The sequence below is a fragment of the Pecten maximus genome, chromosome 10 (assembly GCF_902652985.1).
Source record: "Pecten maximus chromosome 10, xPecMax1.1, whole genome shotgun sequence".
NCBI classification, from domain to species: Eukaryota; Metazoa; Mollusca; class Bivalvia; order Pectinida; family Pectinidae; genus Pecten; species Pecten maximus.
Window position 1 is genome coordinate 3,830,390 of NC_047024.1, and position 22,265 is coordinate 3,852,654.

Consider the following 22,265-nt stretch of genomic DNA (forward strand, 5'->3'; position numbering starts at 1 on the left):
GGTGCGGCGATTGTGGTGGTTAGCTCCAGACTGGGACTTGAATCCCTTACCACATTCAATACATATAGAAACAAACAGGCCATCGTGTTCGCTCTTTAAATGCTGCCCAAGGGAGAGCTTACTATTAAAGTGAACACCAACACATACAGGACAGGCAGATATGGGTTGAAATACAGCTTGACTTTTGTCATATGCAGACTGGTACAGAGTACTGAGAGAGACCGCTGGGTCCTGCCCATACAAGTCTTGTCTGTCCGACTCGTATTCCCCGAAGTAATTCTGGCCAAGCTGTGGTCCTAGGTAAAACAAGAAAGAATTTTCTACAGTAGGACATCTTACACCCGACTTTTATGATGCACCAGTTTCATAAGTAAAGTCATCACAAAGGACTTTACACAATTTATTGCACTGAAAAAAAAAGGTATATATTGGGTTTACAAAACTCTTTCCAATCAATGAATGGCTTGAAAATAACCCTTTATTCCCAGAAAACAATCCAAGGAGGTGTTTCTATCCTCGATTACTCAGATTTAAAACAACAAGTTTCTTACACAAAGTCTGAATCATTTTATTGTGTAGTCTTTATTTTAGATCACAGAAAACATTCTTATTTTGCTTGTTTACGATAAAGCCATAACAGATTACATCTACACTTCAGTTTTTTTTGCTTCTGCAATTGTGATTGAGTAAATCATGTTTTTGTTTGTAGGATTTGCCACAGGCCTTACACAGAAATGGGCGTTCTCCTGTATGTATTCTTTCATGAATTATCAATCGACTCTTGCACAGGAATTGTTTTTCACAATATTGACACTTGGGAAAGTTGTTTCCAGTTTTGCTGTGGTACATCTTGCAATGCATCTTGTAGCCGTGCACAGACTTAAACCCCTTCGCACAATGATCACAAAAGGCCACATACTCTAGACTGTGAATGGTCATAATGTGCTCCTTGTAACCATCTTGGTCTTTGAATGCAACAGAGCAGAATTTGCAGACATAACACTGGCCAAATGTTAGATCATCGATCGGTCGGAAAGCGGAAAACTGTCTAATAGAATCGTCTGAGCGTACTTCTGGTTTTTTCTCCAAGCCTATATAATAGAGAGAAAATCAGACTCAGACTTTTTAACTTTTACTTTAAAACACTTGTCAACTATTTTAGAGGAATTTCTGCTTATTTCATGACAAACCCTCAAGTCATTTCATCACAACATCAATACGTTATTACAACAGTAAGCCTAGCTTCACTTCCCTCCTGGTATTTTCATAAACTTGCAATTGTGATCAAGCAAATCACGTTTCTGCTTGTATGATTTACCACAAGTTTTACACAGAAATGGACGCTCTCCCGTATGACATCTCTCGTGAATAACCAACCGACTCTCACACGGAAACTGCTTGCCACAATATCTACACTTAGGGAAGTTGTGTTCGATTGTGCTGTGGTACATCTTACGATGCGTCTTATACCCATGTACAGACTTGAACCCCTTCGTGCAATCATCACAGAAGGCCAGATATTCTAGACTGTGAACGGACATGGTGTGCTCCTTGTAACTCTGCTTGTCTTTGTACAGTAAGGAGCAGAACTTGCAGAGATAGCACTGGCGTGCAGTAACATCACCAAATGGACTAACATTATCATCTGAGGACACTTCAGGGTACTTCACCGCCCCTATATAATAGAGAGAAAACCAGACTCAAACTTTATTTCTTTTTGTAAACTTTTTTTAATCTTAAACACAGTAACCTTTTTTTTCTGAACAAATTCCATTTACAAATCTTTTAACACTCAATTACAAAACTTTTAACATTAACACGCATGAATTTACATTTCAAGTCGAAAAAAGGAGTTTTAATTTTGCTCGAACCAGATGATATAAAGGCCTTTATACAATCCACAATATACTTACACCGAATGGTGATAGCATAAATCACTGGATCTTCTTAGTAATACATTTCGGTTCCCTCGATTTAAAGTTAACACATGGACAAATTTGTAACAGAGGAGTCTGTAGTAACATCAGTATGACCACTAAGAGGTACTATTCCCCCTCGTGTGAACCTCGAGTCTGTAGTAACATCAGTATGACCACTTAGAGGTACTCTTCCCCCCTCGTGTGAACCTCGAGGCTGTAGTTACATCAGTATGACCACTAAGAGGTACTTTCCCCCCCTCTTGTGAACCTAGAGTCTGTAGTTACATCTTTAAGACCACTTAGAGGTTCCCCCTCGTGTGAACCTCGAGGCTGTAGTTACATCTTTATAACCACGTAGAGGTACTATTCCCCCTCGTGTGAACCTCGAGTCTGTAGTGACATCAGTATGACCACTTAGAGGTACTATTCCCCCTCGTGTGAACCTCGAGGCTGTAGTTACATCTTTATAACCACTAAGAGGTACTATTCCCCCTCGTGTGAACCTCGAGGCTGTAGTTACATCTTTATAACCACTTAGAGGTACTATTCCCCCTCGTGTGAACCTCGAGGCTGTAGTTACATCTTTATAACCACTTAGAGGTACTATTCCCCCTCGTGTGAACCTCGAGTCTGTAGTGACATCAGTATGACCACTTAGAGGTACTATTCACCCTCGTGTGAACCTCGAGGCTGTAGTTACATCTTTATAACCACTAAGAGGTACTATTCCCCCTCGTGTGAACCTCGAGGCTGTAGTTACATCTTTATAACCACTTAGAGGTACTATTCCCCCTCGTGTGAACCTCGAGGCTGTAGTTACATCTTTATAACCACTAAGAGGTACTATTCCCCCTCGTGTGAACCTCGAGGCTGTAGTAACATCTTTATTACCACTTAGAGGTACTTTCTCCCTCGTGTGAACCTCGAGGCTGTAGTTACATCTTTATAACCACTAAGAGGTACTGTTCCCCCTTGTGTGAACCTCGAGGCTGTAGTTACATCTTTATAACCACTTAGAGGTACTATTCCCCTCGTGTGAACCTCGAGGCTGTAGTTACATCTTTATAACTACTTAGAGGTACTATTCCCCCTCGTGTGAACCTCGAGGCTGTAGTTACATCTTTATAACCACTTAGAGGTACTATTCCCCCTCGTGTGAACCTCGAGGCTGTAGTTACATCTTTATTACCACTAAGAGGTACTATTCCCCCTCGCATGAACCTCAGGGACTACTAATCTACACCAACTTGGTTTTGTAACACACATGAGTATTGAGATCCTTTTTATGCTTATAGCTTTTCCCACACAATGTACAAACAAATGATTTCACGGTTGAATGGCTTCTCATATGAATCTGCAGGTGAGCATTACTTTGGAAGATTTTCTCACAATGTGTACACCTGGGACAACTGGACTTGTTGTGCATTTTTACATGCATGTTGTACCCTGACCAAGACTTGAATGTTTTATCACACTCGGGACAGAACGCTACAATGTCTAATCCATGAACCTGGATCAGATGCCTTTCATATGACCCTTTATCAACAAAGTACTGTAGACAAAGTTTACACACAAATGTTTGTAAGTTCACATTCATCAAATCTGTAGACCTCTCGGCTCGACCTGGACTAGAAGTGGTATGTAAATGACTGGTCTTAACATCACCACTAAAATAATGTTGGGCTTGGAGATGGCCATCACCACTAGTTTCTTGTGTTATTAACGGTAGAAGTCCGTCTGGGAAGACTCCTAGAAAGAAAGATAAACAACACTTTCTGTAGTGGAAATCTTGAAACCCCATCCGACCTAATACCAACTCGACAATACGACAACTTCAAACAACAGATCATTTCAGCAAATAAAAACTTTTGTTAAAAGAAATATCAATTAGTGATGTATACAAACATCATTGTATGCATTCAAATCTTATTTTGTTTTATTATTTGTTAATCACTTTTATTCTTCGTTCAACTCTTACACTATCCAATAGTTAACCTTTTAAAAAACACTTAATCAAAGACCGCCTCCTCTTGTGACTCAATCCAATGTAAACAAAATAGTACTAACAAACCACGGCCAAGATCATTAGCCGACAGCTGATAGCTGTAATCGTTAACAAGAGATCCCAGAGGGATCTTGGCGCCCACCATTGAATGTTCTTCATAGGTTCCATGTCAGATTGATCTTTTCTCTACTTTTCTCTTCTTCTAAGTCTTACTAATCTGTGTAAATTCAGAAGAAACCTCTAGTACTTTTCAAACAAGGGAAACCTATATATAAAATTTAAGATTTAGGCACCAAGGGGAACCTATATATGGAATTTGAGAAAGATTCCTTCAGTACTTTCTGAGAAATAGCGATAACAAACTTCAATTGTCAAAATCCAAGATGGCTGCCTGTCGGCCATGTTGTTTTCCGATTGGTCTCAAAATGCAATATGCATAACTAGGCACCAAGGGGAACCTACATATGAAATTTCAGGAAGATCCCTTCAGTGCTTTCTGAGAATTAGCGATAACAAACTTCAATTGTCAAAATCCAAGATGACTGCCTGTCGGCCATGTTGTTTTCTGATTGGTCTCAAAATGCAATATGCATAACTAGGCACCAAGGGAAACCTACATATGAAATTTGAGAATGATCCCTTCAGTACTTTTTCAGAAATAGCGATAACAAACTTCAATTGTCAAAATCCAAGATGGCTGCCTGTCGGCCATGTTGTTTTCTGGTTGGTCTCAAAATGCAATATGCATAACTAAGCACCAAGGGGAACCTACATATGAAATTTGAGAAAGATCCCTTCAGTACTTTCTCAGAAATAGCGATAACAAACTTCAATTGTCAAAATCCAAGATGGCTGCCTGTCGGCTAGGTTGTTTTCCGATCGGTCCCAAAATGCAATATGCATAACAAGGCACCAAGGGGAACCTACATATGAAATTTGAGAAAGATCCCTTCAGTACTTTCTCAGAAATAGCGATAACAAACTTCAATGGTCAAAATCCAAGATGGCTGCCTGTCGGCCATGTTGTTTTCCGATCGATCCCAAAATGCAATATGCATAACTAGGCACCAAGGGAAACCAACATATGAAATTTGAGAAAGATCCCTTCAGTACTTTCTCAGAAATAGCGATAACAAACTTCAATGGTCAAAATCCAAGATGGCCGCCTGTCGGCCATGTTGTTTTCCGATCGGTCCCAAAATGCAATATGCATAACTAGGCACCAAGGGAAACCAACATATGAAATTTGAGAAAGATCCCTTCAGTACTTTCTCAGAAATAGCGATAACAAACTTCAATGGTCAAAATCCAAGATGGCTGCCTGTCGGCCATGTTGTTTTCCGATCGGTCCCAAAATGCAATATGCATAACTAGACACCAAGGGAAACCCACATATGAAATTTGAGAAATATCCCTTCAGTACTTTCTCAGAAATAGCGATAACAAACTTCAATTGTCAAAATCCAAGATGGCTGCCTGTCGGCCATGTTGTTTTCCGATCGGTCCCAAAATGCAATATGCATAACTAGGCACCAAGGGGAACCTACATATGAAATTTGAGAAAGATCCCTTCAGTACTTTCTCAGAAATAGCGATAACAAACTTCAACGGTCAAAATCCAAGATGGCTGCCTGTCGGCCATGTTGTTTTCCGATCGGTCCCAAAATGCAATATGCATAACTAGGCACCAAGGGAAACCCACATATGAAATTTGAGAAAGATCCCTTCAGTACTTTCTCAGAAATAGCGATAACAAACTTCAATTGTCAAAATCCAAGATGGCTGCCTGTCGGCCATGTTGTTTTCCGATCGGTCCCAAAATGCAATATGCATAACTAGGCACCAAGGGGAACCTACATATGAAATTTGAGAAAGATCCCTTCAGTACTTTTCAGAAATAGCGATAACAAACTTCAATGGTCAAAATCCAAGATGGCTGCCTGTCGGCCATGTTGTTTTCCGATCGGTCCCAAAATGCAATATGCATAACTAGGCACCAAGGGAAACCTACATATGAAATTTGAGAAAGATCCCTTCAGTACTTTCTGAGGATTAGCGATAACAAGAATTGTTTACGGACGGACGGACGGACGGACGGAGGGAGGGACGGACGGACGGACGGACGACGGACCACGGACGCAGGGCGATTTGAATAGCCCACCATCTGATGATGGTGGGCTAATAAAACAGCTGCTGTACAGTCCGGTACAACACAAAAGCCAGCAATATAACCAACCAGCCTTCAACCAAACCCATGTTCAGCCAGAAAATGTAATAGTTTCAAACAAACCACAATATGTTACACAAACGAGGAAGTTTATTTATATAAACAAAAAATATCACATACCGCAGTGTAATCCAAATAAACATGTCATAAATAACATCTAACATTTAAGTCATAAAAAACACCAAATTTAACTAATCCCACGGTTCAATTTTTCATTTAGTCCCACCACATTCAGAAAGTGTTAAACCCTGAGTGCCATCCAGTTTCATCAAGAAAGGTATATTTCAAGATTGGTTCAAAGTTTGGAGCCATGATCATACACAAAGTGATTAAAGTCAAATGTTTTCACTAGTTATACAACCTACTGACAAATGTCATTTTGGATCAATTATGAACTTGATCAGACCAGAAGAAACAAGTCTTTGAACTGGTTGTGATGATCAGGAACATCCTGTCCAAGTTTTTGTTTATTTTCAATTGCAGTTTTTGTGGATGACTGTTTTTATGATGAGCTTTTATGAGGAGTTTTTGTGTATGTTTACGAGTCTGTACCATCAAGAGTATTCCGTCTCTGTTTTTGTGTACGATTGCGAGTCTGTTTGCGAGGTTTGAGGATATTCGGACTGGTTATCCTGTACATAGCTCAAATAACTTTGGTATGAGGGCAACTGTTGCTGACTGGAGGAACCGGACTTCATATAGTGACCGTGTATGGTATTGCGGATTCCCTTATCAATGGCAACTGTACAGTCAGACCACATCCTCTTGGCAGAATCTTCGGATCCCAACGGGAAGTATTCAAACACCAATTTGTGAATCATGTTCAACTTTTTAGAACAGATTGCCTTTTTACCTTTCCTACCAAAACAGTTTCTACCTCTCATTTCATCGTTGTTGTAAAAATATCTAGCCAGTCTCCAAGCAAAGTTTGGCCGTGATGAGGACGACCGGTTAATTTCAGAGATAACATTGTAATCCAAACTTGAAAGATCTGGTGACAGGCGCGAGAGATAATTTAAGGGTTGCCCTGCCCGGCTGTAGAGCGTCAGCATTCGAGGAGAACTACCAGAGTCGCTGTGAGCGCCTGCCTTTACAGCGTTAGATTCCAAAGCGTTTTCAAGGTAGGACTGACAAAGCGAGTACTGATCATTGCTTGCCCCCGCCCCAGGTAGATGACCTGAAACAGGACACAAGACTGGATCACTGCATGTGGAAACTTCCTTTCCATTCACCCTAACATGCCATCAGTAACTGTCTCTACATCAACAACTTACATGCAGATCTTCATTTCATATTTTAAACCCTAACTTCAGGACTTTTACAATGGGCTATCAAACTCTAACTTATAAACATCTTTCTTGACATTTTTTTTTTTTTTACTATGAACAGTTCAGTATCTCCTCTCCTTTATTGGTGTACACCTGTACATTGATTGCCAGAAATTACTTCATTGAGCAACAATTCCGAAGTATGTTTTTGCACATTAACAGATGCTACAAGTTCCTGAATCTAATACAGTTAAAAGTCAATAATCCTATATCATTCCAGTATCAATAAAAATTACTCCAATACAACTGCATAATTCCAAAACCAGAATCAATTCAATCAACAAGACCGATCATTCAAAATATCCTTGGACTCTTAAAACATCACAACAACCCTAACATTGTGTCCCCGACACACGATATATGGGTACACATACATGTGTAACAATACATGTATGATTTTAAGTAATATCTTTGCCCAACCCCCAAACAACTAATTGTTTTATGCCTCGGTCCAATTCCAATGGATTTATGAGGTATCCGGGGTTTATAAATGTGTTTCACCAAAAACTGACCAGGGTGTGGGTTGTCAGTTATCGTTATCTTTTCCCAACAAAGGTAGACAAAATATCACATACAGATCAGAGAATCAAGCCTCGTTATCAAACCTTTCCTTGCCATATACCATTAATATAAATCACCAAATTGATTTTATATTAGAAATACTGCATAGATATTTTAGTTTCATTTCTCGAGGACTTTGATTCTTCTGATCTAACTTTACGTGCATGTAAACTCTTATGTGATGGTGAAGATTTTGTATATTTAAAATTTGATATTTCAGAATTCCTGAAATTATGTGTATTATTGTCTTCAATACCACACAGTGTTTACATGAACAAACATGCATGTTTTCTTGTTGTTTAACTTACCTGCATCAGCCATTCCTAATCCCTTGCCAAACAGTCTGATTTTTCATATTTATCGGATCACTTAACTCTTTACCTGTTGCGTTAGTTATCTCCCCTTCCCCATTTGATGAATTAGTTTTTTAGCATTTTTTTTTTCAAATTCAACAAGTTTTCTATTTCTAAAGCTCAAAAGAAGCTTTGACTTTAAATTGTCTAAAACTGTGGCAATCGGTCTATTAGCAATACAATACCATGTGTTGTGAAAAACTTCCCTGTAAATTTTGGTGCTGTGTACAAGATTGTCGGGTTTTTTTCCCTGCATAGAAATTTATTGTAATAATGCAATGCCACTTTATTTCAAGGTTCTAGTGAATAGCAAGAGTAAGCAAGATCAGCATGTGTCAAATGTCTGGCTGGAGTCAGGCTAAGAATTAATCAAATTCATGAATGGCTAATATCCTTTAACAATATTGATTGTTTCATAAAGACAACTAGTTATTTTGCCTATCTATTTAACAATATATGCAGTATTTCTTAACTTGATTTTAACATGGTTTTCAACACATAATTATTTCAAACCAGATGTTCAGATTATTGGCAAGGGAAGGAAGATTGTTGGCTTGGTCCTCTGCATTCAGGTGTGTATTTATCAGACAAAGCATAGGAATGGGAAATTAACATTTTAAGATTTTATCATAATCATAGGCCAAAATCTTCATGGTGATTCATATGCTTTGTTTGAATTTGTTAAAAATGTGTATCAATAAATGCAAGTACAATGATTTCAACCTTTGATTTATTAACTTCATCTTGAACTTTACTGCATTAGATTTCATCATACACAAAAATTTATTAATCTATATATTTCTTGTATATTATATATATAAAATGTTCAAAGGTTGAAACATATTGATCAAATGACCTCTTCCATCCTTACTGGGAACCAACATGTCAGAAGTGATTAACACCATACATTTTGGCAGTTATTCCAATACCAATAGAATTTTAATTTTTTAATTACTAGATGTTGGTTCTCAGTGTACAGTTACTTAAAAACATCATTGGTACAATTAGTATTTTCATGGAAGATCATCTGCATGAAGAGAACGATTCCAAAACGTATCATTTCATTTTGAAATTCGCTTTACTTTTGATCAAATGATCTTGTCCGCTGAAAATATTTTTTCTTCTTCAAAATTTCATGAATACTCAATTTCATTTACCCAAAAGTCTTGAAGCACTAACATTTTTTCTTTCTCCGAAACCAAAAGTCCTAGTACTTCAATTTTATGTAGTAAATGAAATTGAAACAGCAAAACATTGTAATATTTCACATTTCAAATTTCCTATTGGATGGAAGAGTACTTTGTTACCTTAAATGAAATCTACTACAGCCCAAATTATTTTTTTTATACAAACGCAATTAACTGGTTCACAATACATTTGATGAAAATTATTTTCTCTCAAGTAGATTTGAAAAAGGTAACAAAGTTCTATACAATCACTACATCTTCAACTTGTTCATCAGTGTCTTTTACATTTTAGTTGGAGTTAAAATAACTATGGTCAAATAATTTGACAGGAAGAATTCCGTCTCTTTAAAATATTGAATTCCCTTAGAATTTTAATTTGATCCAATTCCCCAATTCTTCAATCAAATTAAATCTTGATAAGCAACATGGACACTGATGAAAAACATTTTTTTTTCAAAATGTATACAAAACCAGTATGAACTTTTTGATGTATGAACAAGTATAATAGAATTCTTATGATCCAATTCAAAATTTATTTTGGAAAGAATAATTGAATTGATTTATTTCATTGTGAAATTTTGTGTTGGATAAAACGAAATTGGAAAATTCTTCACCATAGATTTCCTCTGTATATCTTGAAATTTACTGTTTCTCTAAACTAACTGTTTTCAAGTTTTCTCATCAAAATATTTTTTCATTTGTGTACTTTATTCTTCTGATCTTTAACAATTGGTACACCTGGTTCATTTTGAATTTCATTTAATCCATAACCGTTTAAGAGTTCTGCTATGAGGTAGATAGAATAAAATTAAGGGAAGTAACTCCCAAGATATTAGAATGTTTCTTTGACATAATTTTTAGTCTTCACTACACAATATGGTTTGACCCATGCCAAAATGACATTATTGTGAGATCAAAGAGAAATTGACATTAGTCTTGCTTAATAGTTATGATTTTACTATAGCAAATATGAATAGACCAGGTGTCCTCTGTTCCCAACATGTGGGGGAAATAGTGATAAAACTTGTGATTCCAATGATTCACAATTTCAGTTCATTCTGGTTTTGATACGAAACAGATTTTAAAAGACTTCTGGAGTACAGTGATGTCCCTACTGATGAAGCAGTTAAAGAATTTGTCTTTCATATCCAATTTCGGAGTTGACAAAGGAGAAATTCCCCTGGGATTTTTTTCTATTTGTAGGCTTTTTTTGTTGCAGTACCTTCTGAGCTGGTTGGACTTAAAATAACATCTTAAATTTGTAACACACAACAGAAGCCAATCTCAAATATGAATTATCAAAAACACTTAAAACCACCTAAATACTTATGATTCTGAATATTTTGCGTCAATTCCACATCAAAATTTGGAGTGAAGTTAAACTAACTCTAGTGTAAAATCAATTCAAATGGCCAAACAGAAATTTTCATAGAATAGCAAGTCTCAAATTTTACTTTGTTAAAAGCTAAATAGGGAGTTCCCAATAATTTGATCAGAACTACAATATACAGATTATATGCCCAATTCTTCTATTTCGCAGGAAAACATCAAGAAGCCTCCAGAAATGTTTTTAATCTATTTCAGCAATGATTAAATGAAAATCCGTGTGAAACCTACCTTTCATTGTATTGAGGTACCATGCGTTTTGATCTCCACTTAAGTTGCTGCCTTCGTTTGAGCCTTCCATTTCCCCAGGAGGTTCTTCGACATCATAGTCACTACCCTCATATGTCTGATCACCATCGCCCTCCATTCCATGGGGATGCACCTCACCATCATCTCCAGTGTCTACATACATATCTAATGCCCCTGTCTCATCCTTGTCTGTTGACTCAATCTTTACTATGCTAATGTCTGGGCCAACTAAATCGACTTGTGGAGGCCTGTGAAAACATAAAACAGAGGAAAGTTCAAATTGATGCTACTTCTTACATATTGATTAAATTAGTTCTCTTGTTTTAGCTTCCACAAAAACTGAAAAACATTTTGGGAAATGTACATCAACATATAATCATTACTGGATCATCTATATATATATATATACACAAGAGGCGATCTTTTTGAAAACTCAAAATATTCTTGTAAAATGACTAAAAACTTTTGTAATAGTACAATATATAACACTGACCTTTCCTCCTTCAGACGTTCACTGGAACCTGGCCTCTCCAAGCTCTCAGATCTCGAGGTGGATGGTTGTGATGTTTTGGGAGAGGAGGCAGACAGACTGAATGAAGTATCTGGAATGATGGGGGAGACAGGAGGTAGACTTGTAATGGGACTACTTGAAGATGATGAGGTGTTGATATGAACAGGGACCGACTGGTTGGCTTGACCAGCACTACCCGCAGCAAATGGTTTTGACTGTGCCACTTGCGTGCTGTTTGGCTGACTGCTCATTGACATCCCTGGAAACGTAACATCGGAGGGTTTTGGCAAGCTAGTTGGGAAAGAATCTGTAGCTTTTTGTAGACTTGTTGGGAACACATCAGAGGATTTTTGTTTTGCCGCTGAAAAATCCATGTCTATAAGAGCTTGTGGAATAGATGGATACTGTGAAGTGGATTGCTTTTGCTGTTGCTGCTGTAATTCAAACTGATTTTGCATGGATCTCTGAATGTCTGAACGAGGCATTTGGGGCATTGTTCTATCGGATGAAACTCGTGATGAACTTGGCATAGGAATGTCATTTCTCATGGATTGGGATGATTGTTGAGATGAAAATGAGGAATGTGAAGATGGCCCTCGTGAATCACGAGCAATGGGCGTAGATGTGGTATGTGTAGCTGTTGACATCTGAGTACGAGATAATGTACTGTCTTTCATACCAGAAACATTAACGATTTGAAGATCTGGGTCACCACCAGTGACCTGACTTGCTACAGATATGGCGACCGTTTTTTGCACCGGTGGTCGCGAATCTATAGGTCTTCCTGTAACAGGGTCTCTCTCAACAGGCTCTGTTTGCACCAATTCTAGACTGTCCTCTATCACTTCAACTACACCTGGCTGGAGATTACGTCCAGCAGCACCTGGAAACGACCCTAAACCGAGTCTAGGAACTCGATCCGAGTCGGAATGACTAGAATGTCCATACATATTATCGCCACGTGGACCATCGGAGGGACTTCCTGGTCTGTGCATTCTTGGTCTCTTTGATCCGGGGCTGTTTGGTCTTTGGAAATCTGAGTGACGTTTCATCATTGTGTCCTGAACAGTCTTTTGAATCCCTGATACCCTAACGTGTTTGAATTCCAACATATCATGTGACGAGTACTTATACTGACCAGCAGAATAAACGGACAGCCCAGTTTTTTCATGTAAACTCTTACAAAAGTCGGCACAACATTTGATGACACTGTCGACCTGCAACAGTCTGGCGATTTTTTCAATGTCTTTGTGATTGTCCTCAGTAAGCATCATAAAGCCCTCATATAAGTATTGCAGAAACATGTTAACAGAATCCTGCTTGATTTCAGATGCCAGGCGAACTTCTAAGTGTGATCCAATGGATGCATTGTCCATGGATTGTAACATTGGACAGGCAGCTACCAAAACTAGCCTGTGTGCCTGGAAAACAATACATTAATGAGATTAAAACTGAAGAACAATACAACAGAATGCCACACTTAACTGGTTGTGCAACTTGATTGATACACATAACCTCATTGATCACCCAACACTTTTATTATACAAACATTGTACACTGCTTTTTCTTAAATCTCAATGTTGAAAATCTGGGTATCTAGTTAACTCAAAACAAAGTCAAACATTTCCCTTTACTCCCAGAGTCAATCTTGTTTGAAGGAGTCAAAAACATTAATATCAAATGTCTACTGGATGCAGTGAAAATGCATGCGTCACCTGTTTAAACTCAGTTTTCATCTGGTCTAGAATCCAGATTGGTACAAACTTACCTTTGTATTGATGTTTCCTGTTTTGATGATGGCATCACACAGTGTTTGGGACTTCCACATGGTGGCCAGCTGACAAAGTAGAGAACTGGAGTGGATCCCATTTGTGTAGAATTTTTGGTAATTCATGATGATTTTGTGGAAACTTTTAATGTGACAGTGATAATGATGACAAAGACTTCTTTCTGAAAAAAATAAATAAGTAGTTTTTTTATCATACTGCTGTGAAAATTCAATTATCAGGTAGTCAAATCTTGTAGCCAAATGGTATTGATGAAAATAATCACATTGAAAAGTTAAATGTATTATAGAGTTAATGTGAAACTCAAACCTGAGTAAGACGAAGCAATATTTTTTATTCCAGTTCATCAACTGGAACGCCCTAAAATATAAACTTTGTTTTACTACAATTGGGAAACAAGTTACATAAATTGTTGGCCTGGATGGAAGTGCGGAAAGAGTCTTTTTGATGTTGTTAATAATAATATTTACAAGATACCAGTTAAGGCTTGTTTTCATCTGCTGATGTAAATGTTTCAGATGACCATATGATGTCAAGTTTTAACCATTTTTGTGACGGGTCAATTGAGATAGGGAAACACAAGGCCATCACAAACAACCAGTATGAATTGGACATGAATGTATGATTGCTGTCAGGATATCATAAAGCGTCCATTCAAAATCAGATAAATTAATGGCAAAGTTAATGTGTGTTTCATTGTTTATTGATCCCCACTTTATTTCCCTGGTTGTGTACATTTTTGGAATGTCAGAAAACTTGAATGCAGTTTTCATCATGTTTTTACGAGATTTTAGCTCAAGATATTTTGCCTCTAAATGACAATCAGACGATAATGATATATGTTATTTGACAAACTGGTTGGACGATTTTTGATGTGTAATTGAATGTATCGGACATAAATCGGTATGGTCCTTCTGACACAGGCCCTTTAAAGTAGAAGCCAATGCTCAGTAAAACGAGAAAAAACAATCGTCATTTTAGGGATAAATGTATATTTTGCCTCATCAGTAACGTAAAGCCTGCATTTGTTTTCCTTCGATATATTATCCACACAATGTTTATATTTTATGAAAGCAGTGTTTTACTATGACCCGCACATATTCAAACAGGTGCGCGCATTTGCCGGAATGGCCTTTGTGTGAGCAGCGCTCAGTCGCTATCTGAACTATGAACTATAGTTAATTAATTTGGATATAACATCTTTACTTACCCGTGTGTACAAATTTCCACAATTTTAAACAAGTGTAAGCTAGCAAACGAATACAAATAGCAGAAAAAAATTAATTTGCATTAACGAGTGTCCCGCTCACTTCCCGGCAGCCATAGTGCTGCCGTCCTTTGTTCGCAAATAAATTCGATTTCGCCTAACCGGAATGTTTGAATATTTCACAAGATTAATGTAAATCATCAGGAAATGCACAATTATATATAATCCATTATACCATGGTGCATAACATAATGATGAAAAACAAATGAATATTAACAGGTACAAATTCACCGCCAAATGACCCCTCGTTGAAAATGACCACGAGAAAAACGAGTCTACCCGGGCGCTAGATGCCCGTCCACATATTTCGGCCAAATTAGAAGATAAAAATGCATGCAAATTGCACAAAAGCATCTACAACGGTTACAGTATATATAATTATTTTTAGTTATATTTACATTGTTTCGATCCTCTTCTGAAACCAGTTATTTGAGGTATTACGTGTTCGCCTAGGATTCCACTCTACCGGCCGCCATTTCCTTCTTCTTCGTAATGGGTTGCGGTGCGCAATTGGTATGCGCAGAAGGTTTAACAGTCAAGGGCTCCCCAAAGGGAAATTCGAACATAAATTATCAAAGTCATCCTCGCCAATATTCGCGATACATGTCGTGGATAAACATTTACAACATACTAAACATAACATTTATTTAACAATTTCAATTATAGTTTTATTTTCACCCCCTGTTTTTTTTAAACGCATTTGTAACAAATATTTTGGTAAATTATTTAGGACTTATGTGGAAACATTCGTATTTGTATACAGACATTATTGGGTAGGTTTTAAGTAATCATCAAAATATTAACAACCAATAGTTATGTAAAAACGGATTTTTTTTATAAAAATAAGTATTACACAAACCAATTGAGTTATAAAAATGAACAGTTGCACAATATATGTAACTTCATGGACTATCGTCTACAAAGTGTAACTCCCATGAACGTATAAAACAAATATTTTGGCAGTTATGTCCTTGATTTTAGTCGGCAGGTAAATAGATCAATGAACGAGTTTTATAACTTACTAATATAGATATATGATGATACTCTAGCTGAGGCCCAGTAAGTTAGCCGATATTGATAATCACGTAGTCTCGTTTTATAACGACGAACTTCCCGAAATTTCATAAATTTATATGGAATCGACAACTTAAATCATTAAATCTTTTAGGAATGTATTATTTCGCGCGCGAGTGCCAGTTTTTAGTGAATATACCTAATCGACTCCAAGTTATCTGCCCTTACACAGTGAGAACGAGAAGAATTGTATTTCACTATGAATAGTCTTACTCAATAGTGGGATATTAACTCTAGATCTGTATATTGCTTGTATTTAGTATTCATTATAAATAGTAAAAATAAAAGAAAACAAATTATTATCAGACGATGTGTATGATTTGTTTGTCATTATTAAATATCATAATTGTTATCTTAAATGTTGTATTTTATGACACGCTAAAATGTCAAAAAAAATAAGCGAAAGGAGAAAAGATTTGACCTAAAAGGCAAATATCTTTTTTTTTTTGTCTTTGTGTGTGTTTGGTTTTTGGTGTTTTTTTTTACCTTACGTCAAATTATTTAACCTCTTAAGAGTATGATATTGTTTAACCTTAAGAAAATAATATTTTATTTTACGTTAAGGCGAAACTTTTTAACTTTAAGAGTATAATATTTTATGTTAAGTCGAAATCTTTTAACCATAAGAATATAATATTTTATTTTACGTTAAGGCGAAATCTTTTAACCTTAAGAATATAATTTTTCATTTTATGTTAAGTCGAAATCTTTTAACCATAAGAATATAATATTTTATTTTACGTTAAGGCGAAATCTTTTAACCTTAAGAATATAATATTTTATTTTACGTTAAGGCGAAATCTTTTAACCTTAAGAATATAATATTTTACTTAAAGTTCAGGAAAAATCTTTTGACCGTTAGTGTATAAAACTTGACACTTCATCACTAGCCCTTCACCTCCTTCCCTGCAGGTAGGGCGTAAGAATTGTACCTGCTGCCCCCATTGCATGATCGTAAGAGGCGACTAAACTTGGGATCTTATCTTTTCTCTTCTTTCTTAACAACTTTCTTCTTCCTAATGTCTCCCTTGACAATGCCTCACTTTTGGCCTTTAGTTGAGCGTTCGCCGCTGTGAGGAAGGTTTTGGGTTCTGTCCCCTAGCCGAGACATGCCAAAGTCTTTAAAAATGGTAGTTGCTACTCCTGCTTAGCGCTCAGCATAGTTGGAGTGGAACGACTGGTTCGCCCGTTGTCAGTATAATGTGACCGGGTGGGGTGTGCTGCTGGGTGTCTTCGGCAGTATGCTTCAGTGAGATAGCACTATAAATCGGCAAAAGTTCCGGCCTATCACAAGGAGACTTAACACGAACATACCGCAGCCTCCCAAAACACACATACGCACTCACCACACGCATACATGTCGCACGCACGGGAGGCCGTCCTTAAATGACCTTATCTGTTAATAGGACGTTAAACAAAATAAACCAAACCAAACCAAACCCTTCACCTCTGGGTCGCGAGTTCGAAACCCACGAAGGGCAGTAGCCTGGTATTGACCGTAGATCGTTTTTCTCCGGGTACTCTGGTTTTCCTCCACCTCCAAAACCTGGCACGTCCTTAAATGACCCTGGCTGTTAATAGGACATTTAACAAAATAAACCAAACCAAATTTAACCCTAAGAGTATAATATTTCATTTTACGTTAAGGTCAAATTTTTTTCTCTAAGTATGTATTATTTTACATCTTAACATGCCATAGTATTCAACCATAGAATTATATAATATACAAGTCCATGATTCAACATGTATCATTGTTTTGTCGGAGATGTAGTACACAAACAAACAACTGATATCTACAATGTATTGGCCATATTTCCCCGTTGATTTTCCGGTGTGTTATCAGATAACTTTCCGACATCTTCCTTTGTTCCTGTTTTCTAGTTATTTCATGTTTACCTTTGTCGTCATAGGAATCAATTCAATTCGTTTTAATATTACACATAATACTTCATATTGTACAAAATACAAAGGATAACCTATGGAGATCAACATTAACATACATGATATACATATCACATAAAGTACACAATATAAAGATCAATCTATATCGTTACACTTCTATATGGTGATATTTATTATTTGTATCGAATAATCTTACCACTTTTAAAACATATATAATGTGCTATCCATACATTTGCAATATAATTAACCACATATTAAATCGTTCTCTGTTTATTTGCCTGTATAATGAATTTACCTATTCCATGCAGTTCCTTTATTTTATTTGAATTCAGTAAATTTAAAACTTTAAAGACCGATGGTTTATACAAATAGTATTTTTTAATAAATCTCTTCCTTAAATCTGAATACTTAGGACATATAACTAAAAAAGTGAAATTCATCCTCAACTTCGTTTTGAGTACAGTTGTTACAAAGTCTATTATTCCTAACAATGTTTCTACTTCTACCAACTTCTATAGCAAGATTATGTGCAGACAAGCGTAGCTTAGTTATCGCATTTCTATGTTGTTTATGTAATTACTTGATTGAATAATATTGTAAAGTGACATTGTCTATTAGATACTTATATAAATCACATTTACTAGAAATATTTAAAGAATTAAATATGGTTTGCTTAGCCTGATCCTCTAGACGCTGTTTGATCAAAGGTAATAAACTGATGTCGGAAGGAGTATGTCTCACCCGTATATAACCTAATCCAAGTTCTACAAGTTTATTTTTTTATAAACACTAACCAGTTAGATTTCGGATAAACTTTTTCAGTTTCTAGTAACAAAAATCTGTAAACTTCATTCAAGATACAATTATCATGACTTAATAACTTAAACCAATATTTTATCATCCTAAACATGTGCTCATTTGCCTATGGCAATCGACCTAATTCAACATAAATCATAGCATTACAGGTAGATTTCTTGACACCAAGTATATTTTTACAAAATTCCAAATGAATCCTTTCTATTATTGCACAATTAGACCTCCCCCATATTTCACAAGAATAATTTAAAACACTTCCAACAAATATATCAAAAAGTTCCAACAAAGTCTTAATATTTAATTGAAAGCGGTTGCATTTGGACCGTAAAACAAATGTGCTTTACGACCTTGATCAGCTATATGCTTAACCATATGGGTAAACTTATTATCAAATCTAAACAGGGCACCGAGATAACAAAAATTGTCTACTATATCGATGTTACGATCATTATATTTCCAGAATTCGTTGTCTTTTATACGGCCACCATTTCGGAAAACAACTATTTTGGTTTTATCCGTATTCACATCTAGTCTATCAAATGTGTATAATTACTTGTCCTAAATATGAAACATTTTAAGTTTATATTACATACATACATGTATATAATGATCTAAAAACCTCAGAAAGACGAAGTGAGTAGAATGAAGTGATGTAATTTGACAGGGATGTCATGTTTATAGTTTATGTGTCACTTATGATGTAAACCATCTTCCTTGGTTTGTGTAATAATATTTACTCCTTGGTCACTATAAGGAGACCTATACCTGTCGTCTCAGTTGTCCTTACTAAGACAGGTGATGGCGTTAACAATCTACCCACGACGTTAACTGGCCATTTCTTTGTCTGACAGGTGTGTCGGGTGTTATCATTGTATTACATGTAATAGTGACAGTGTAATTACATACGAGTCAATGTAGACAATGGTCAGTTTCATATACCTGGGTAGGTTCCGGACACCTGGGCGACAGTTGGTAACCCAACTAGCACAACGACAATTACCAACTAACGTGTGAACTACCCGTACATTCCTACCCCTGTTATTGGAATACCAATATACGTAGACTCGGTTATCACTACTCCGTCTCGACAGGTATTATTATGTAGAGATTGTGATTAAAAACTACATTTGAAGAGAATTTGAAGAGACAGCAGGAAATGTATGAAAAATATATCCAAATCTTCGTGGACGCAAATGTTCTCAGAAATTTACATTAGTATCTAGAAGAAAAACCTCAATAGAATCCTTTTGGTCGAGATCTCTGACTGTGACACGGTTAAATTAAATTAACAAGCCCACGACAGACTGTGAAATCACAATCTAAATCTGGCTGGATGTGGAGAAACTGGACGACTATAACGAAAACCGCACGATATTTAAAAATCCTAGAAACATGCACGATGTTTTTTTTTCTCTCAAATCACCCTAAATTGAAAAGTTGTGAAATTCGGGAATGATCCCTGACATATGAATTTTCTTTAAAAACAGTACCAGTGACGTACATACATGTCCCTGATAGCACTAACAATCTAGTTTGGTGTCCATGTCCCCGATAGTACTAACAATCTAGTTTGGTGTCCGTGTCCCCGATAGTACTAACAATGTAGTTTGATGTCCATGTCCCCGATAGTACTAACAATCTAATTTGGTGTCCATGTCCCCGATAGTACTAACAATCTTGTTTGGTGTCCATGTCCCTGGTAGTACGAACAATCTAGTTTGGTGTCCATGTCCCCGATAGTACTAACGGTCTAGTTTGGTGTCCATGTCCCCGATAGTACTAACGGTCTAGTTTGTTGTCCATGTCCCCGATAGTACTAACAGTCTAGTTTGGTGTCCGTGTCCCCGATAGTACTAACAATCTAGTTTGGTGTCCATGTCCCCGATAGTACTAACAATCTAGTTTGGTGTCCGTGTCCCCGATAGTACTAACAATCTAGTTTGGTGTCCACGTCCCTGATAGTACTAACAATCTAGTTTGGTGTCCATGTCCCCGATAGTACTAACGATCTAGTTTGGTGTCCATGTCCCCGATAGTACTAACAATCTAGTTTGGTGTCCATGTCCCCGATAGTACTAACAATCTAGTTTGGTGTCCATGTCCCCGATAGTACTAACAATGTAGTTTGGTGTCCATGTCCCCGATAGTACTAACAATCTAGCTTGGTGTCCATGTCCCCGATAGTACTAACAATCTAGTTTGGTGTCCATGTCCCCGATAGTACTAACGGTCTAGTTTGGTGTCCACGTCCCCGATAGTAATACCAATCTAGTTTGGTGTCCACGTCCCCGATAGTACTAACAATGTAGTTTGGTGTCCATATCCCCGATAGTACTAACAATGTAGTTTGGTGTCCATGTCCCCGATAGTACTAACAATGTAGTTTGGTGTCCATGTCCCCGATAGTACTAACAATGTAGTTTGGTGTCCATGTCCCCGATAGTACTAACAATCTAGTTTGTTGTCCATGTCCCCGATAGTACTAACAATCTAGTTTGTTGTCCATGTCCCCGATAGTACTAACAATGTAGTTTGATGTCCATGTCCCCGATAGTACTAACAATCTAGTTTGGTGTCCATTTTATTGTACCTGATAGTACTAACAATGTAGTTTGGTGTCCATGTCCCCGATAGTACTAACAATCTAGTTTGGTGTCCATGTCCCCGATAGTACTAACAATCTAGTTTGGTGTCCATTTTATTGTACCTGATAGTACTAACAATCTAGTTTGGTGTCCATGTCCCCGATAGTACTAACGATCTAGTTTGGTGTCCAAGTCCCCGATAGTACTAACAATCTAGTTTGGTGTCCATGTCCCCGATAGTACTAACAATCTAGTTTGGTGTCCATTTTATTGTACCTGATAGTACTAACAATCTAGTTTGGTGTCCGTGTCCCTCTACCAATCTTTCTGAATACATCACTAGTCATATAAACTTCCAAGTGAATTCTGATCAAATGGTCTAGAACATGGGAAGGGGAACATTTTGTTTCTATAAATGGTGAGGAGTCTCCCCATTGGGTTGGGGAATTAGAGACAGAGGGGCGTGGCCGATATCAGAGGGACATTACGTGGACTCCAGTGGAAATGAGACCGAGGGCTTTCTGGGTTTATTTATTAATATCGCTTTATCATCAAACAGTATCTTAATTCTTACAGTGCCAAATTAATAGATCAAATATTTCTGTTACAGATATGATATGTTTTAAGTTACAATCGTTATTTTAATCCATGTTAATGCTCAACATCTTTTGTGAACGTTTTATGTTGCACCTTGTTTTTCTAATAAAATTGAATTCAATTCAATGGAGCTGAGGAATTGCTTTAAAATACTTCTTTTCTAGGGATGAAAGGTCTCTAACTCTACCCCCACCCCAGCTGTTGGCTGAAGGGACTAAAAAAATCTTGATTTTTTTCTTTCTTCTGCTCTAAGAATGATACGAGAGGATCTTGTCAAAATTTTGTCTAAAGCATTCTTAGGGTAAGGGTACCTGATTTTGAATAAATGTTTTTTTTTTCTGACACAAATTTGAGAAAGGTTGATAATATAAAATTAATGAAAAATAGTGATAACGTAGATAATTCATGGATTTTCAAATTTGAACAACCTACCATCTGATAATGATTAGCTAAAATGGTGAGATATTTACTATTTTCTTGTATAATCTGGATACATGTAGAAGTTTGATAG

At 36.8% G+C, this 22,265-nt stretch overlaps 1 protein-coding gene across 21 annotated transcripts in view; it reads right to left on the minus strand.

Annotated features, from left to right (window-relative positions):
• The window catches only part of LOC117336489 (B-cell lymphoma 6 protein-like), a 115,099-nt gene extending 99,816 nt beyond the window's left edge, over positions 1-15,283 (minus strand). For 18 of the 21 annotated variants that reach the window (XR_004534632.1, XM_033897040.1, XM_033897041.1 and 15 more), the window contains exons 1-4: positions 15,179-15,283; positions 13,495-13,676; positions 11,709-13,147; positions 11,198-11,463 (exon numbers count right to left, since the gene is read on the minus strand). Coding sequence is in view for 20 of the 21 variants with exons in the window: in XM_033897040.1 (XP_033752931.1) it covers positions 11,198-11,463; positions 11,709-13,147; positions 13,495-13,620 (1,831 nt within the window). In the remaining variant the exon portion in view is untranslated. Of the gene's footprint in view, positions 1-552; positions 1,092-1,414; positions 1,676-2,269; positions 3,669-6,221; positions 7,329-11,197; positions 11,464-11,708; positions 13,148-13,494; positions 13,677-15,178 lie in introns of those variants that run through there. The other 3 variants (XM_033897042.1, XM_033897057.1, XM_033897044.1) reach the window with 3 other exon arrangements.
• Positions 15,284-22,265: the final 6,982 nt, after the last annotated feature.